At 31.7% G+C, this 3707-nt stretch overlaps 1 protein-coding gene across 1 annotated transcript in view; it reads right to left on the reverse strand.

Annotated features, from left to right (window-relative positions):
- Window positions 1-2436: 2436 nt before the first annotated feature.
- The window catches only part of LOC105003087 (coiled-coil domain-containing protein 7-like), a 52557-nt gene continuing 51286 nt past the window's right edge, over window positions 2437-3707 (reverse strand). The window contains exon 17 of the mRNA XM_010860056.1: window positions 2437-2466. Coding sequence (XP_010858358.1) covers window positions 2437-2466 — 30 coding nt within the window. The remainder of the gene's footprint in view (window positions 2467-3707) is intronic.

The raw sequence follows: 3707 nt of genomic DNA on the forward strand, positions 1-3707 counted from the left end.
GGAACACATGTATACCTGTGGCAGATTCATTTTGATATTTGGCAAAACTAATACAATTATGTAAAGTTTAAAAATAAAATTAAAAAAAATTAAAAAAATAAAATAAAATAAAATTATAGCAGATAAGAAAGAAAATAAAAATAAATTCTTAAATAAAAAAAAAGAAAATAAATGAAATGGAAGCTAACAAGACGTCAAAAAAAACAAAAAATCAATAAAACCAGGAAGTGGCTCTTTGAAATGATAAACAAAACTGACAATTAGCTAGACTCACAAAGAAAAAAGATAGAAGGCTCAAATTAATAAAAGAAGAAATATGACATCTGATATCACAGAGATACAAAGGATCAGAAGTGACTACCATGACAATTATACAGCTATAGTATAAATTAATAAATAACTACAATATTAGTTATTGTAGAATAATATTAATATTGAGAATAAATTAATCAATAACTACAACATACAATCTTCTAAGATTGAATCACGAGGAAACAAAAATTGAACACACTCATTACTACTATCAAGGATAATGAATCTGTAATTTTAAAACTCCTTACAAACAAAAGTACAGGACCAGGACACTTTCCTGCTGAATTCTACCCAATATTCACAGAAGGATTAATACCAATTCTTCTGAAACTCTTTCAAACAATAGAACAGAAGGCAATATTTCCAAACTCATTTTACAACACCAGCATTATTCAGATACTAAAACCAAAGACACAACAATAAAAGAAAATTACAAATATCCCTGATAAACAAAGATGCAAAAATAACAAAATATTAGCAAACTGATTCTAACAATCTATTAAAAGGATCATACAACATGAGCAAGAGGAATTTCTACCAGGGGTGCATAAATGATTCATTATCTAGAAATTAGTCAATGAGGTATACCACATTAACAAAATGAATAATTTGGAAGATCATCTCAGTAACTGTAAAAAAACTGAAAGCATTTCACAAAATCCAACATTTACGATAAAAGCTCTCAATTAAGTGGGTATAGAGGGAAGGAAAATACTCAACATAAAACTGGCCATGTGTGATAAACCCATAGATAACATCACACTCAAAAGTGAAAAGCTGAAAGCAATTCCTTTAAGATCAAAAATAAGAAAAGGATGCCCATTCTTGCTGTTTTTATCCAACATATTAATGGAATTCCTAGACAGAGCAATTTGGCAAAAAACAAACAAAAGGTGTCTACATTGGAAAAGAGGAAATAAATCTGTCACCATATTCAGATGACATGATAGAGAAAACCCTAAAGACTAACCCAAAACTGTTAGAATAAATAAAGTTGCAGAATATACAACTGATGAATAGCAATCTATTGTATTTTTACATACTAAAAATGAACTATCTAAAAGAGAAGTCAAGAAAGCAATCCCATTTGCAACTGCATCAAAAAGAATACAATACCTAGGAATAAATTTAACCAAGGAGGTGAAAGACTTATACACCAAAAACTATATGATACTGATGGAATAAGACAGAAATAAGTGGAAAGATAGTCTATGCTCATAGATTGGAAGAATTAATATTGTTAAAATGTCCATACTATACAAAACAATCTATAGAATCCATGAAATCTATCAAAATTCCAATGACATTTTTCACAGAAATAAAAGAAATAATTCTCAAATTTGTATGGGACCACAAAAGACGCTGAATAGTCAGAGGAATCTTGAAAAAGAATAACAAAGCTGGAGGCACCATGTGCCCAATTTCATATTATAGTTGTCATATTCTATGGCAATTAAATCAGTATGAGATGTGGGGAGGAAAACAGACATATGGATTAATGGAACCAAGTAGAGAACCCAGAGGTAAACACACATACACAAGGTCAATCAATTTATGATGAAGGAGCCTCAAATATACAACAGAGAAAAGACAATCTCTTCAATAAATGGTTTTGGGAACCTGGAAAATCACATGCAAAGTATGAAACTGGACCATTTTCTTACACCATATACAAAAATGAATTCCAAATGAATTAAACACTTGAATGTAAGACATGAAACTATAAAACTTCTAAAAGAAACACAGACAATAAGCTTAACGTAGGTCTTACTGAATTTGGGTGTCTGACATCAACAACAAAAATAAAGTGGAATTACGTCAAACTAAAAAGTTCTGCACATCAAAGGAAACCATCAACATAATGGAATGGCACCCTACTAAATGGGAGAAAACATCTAAAAATCACTTATCTAAAAAAGGGTTAATATCCAAAAATACATAAAGAACTCATACAACTCAATTGCAACACAAACAAAAAAACTGAATCAATCTGAGTTAAAAATGAACAGCTGATCTGAATAGCCATTCTATGAAAGAAAACATACAGGTGGCCAACAGATACATGAAAAGATGCTCAACATCACTAATCATCATAGAAATACAAATCAAAACCAAAATGAGATATTACTGCACACCTGTCAGAATTGTTATTAGCTAAAAAACAAGAAATAACAAGTATTAGCATGAATGCAGATAAAAGGGGGAACCCTTGCACACCGTTGATGAGAATGTAAATTGGTGAAGCCATTATGGAAAAGAGTATGGCAGTTCCTCAAAAAATCTAAAACTAGGCCTACCAGATGATCCAGGCAATACACACTTCTAGATATTTTTCCAAAATAAATGACAACACTAACTAGAGAAGATATATGTATCCTATGTTCACTGCAGCATTATTTACATTAGTCAAGATGTGGAAACAGTCTGTATATCCATTGATGGGTAATGGATAAATAAAACATCACATACGTACATATATTCCCTGGTGTCTCAGACAGTAAAGAATCTGCATGCAATGCGGGAGACCTGGGTTCAACTCCTGGGCTGGAAAAATCCCCTTGAGAAGGGAATGGCAACTCACTCCAGTATTCTTGCCTGGAAAACTCCATGGACAGAGGAGCCTGGCAGGGTACAGTCCATGAGGTCGCAAAGAGTCAGACATGACTGTACAACTAACATTTACACACACACACACATATACAGACAGTAGAATATTATTCAGACATGAAAAATAATGAAACTTTTCCATTTGTGACAACATGGATGGATCTTGAGAGCGCTGTGCTAAGTCAAATAAGTCAGACAGGGAAAGACAAATACCATACAATCTCACTCATACGTGGAATCTAAAACAAAATGAAAACTGTGCTCATAGATACAGAGAACAGATTGGTAGTTGCCAGAGGCATGGATTTGCGGGTGGGCAAAATGGGCGACAGGAATCAAAAGGTACAAACTTCTATTTTAAACAATTCCAAGTGGTGTAAAGTACAGCACAGTGACCACAGTTAATAATACTGCATTGCATAGTTGAAAGCTGCTACTACAGCAAATCTTAAAAGTTCTCGTCACAAGAAAAAAATTCTGTAATTATGTACAATGTTATTAACTAGATTTATTGTGGCGATTCAGTAACAGTATATACAAAATACTGACTCATTAATTTGTATACCTGAAAATGTCAATTGTATCTCAATAAAAAATTTTTAATATAAAACAATTTTATATCTGACAAGTCTACCGTATCAACTATCCTAAAGAAAAATGCAAATATTTGGATTACCTAAAACCCACAAAAATCAATACACATTTAATTTAGATTTGAATTCAAGATGTTAATGAACTGATACATCCAAAAGGAACAATTCTAAGTAAAAAAAAAAAAAAAAAAAAAA

This window comes from Bison bison, unplaced genomic scaffold, assembly GCF_000754665.1.
Source record: "Bison bison bison isolate TAMUID 2011002044 unplaced genomic scaffold, Bison_UMD1.0 scf7180017864461, whole genome shotgun sequence".
Classification (NCBI taxonomy): domain Eukaryota; kingdom Metazoa; phylum Chordata; class Mammalia; order Artiodactyla; family Bovidae; genus Bison; species Bison bison.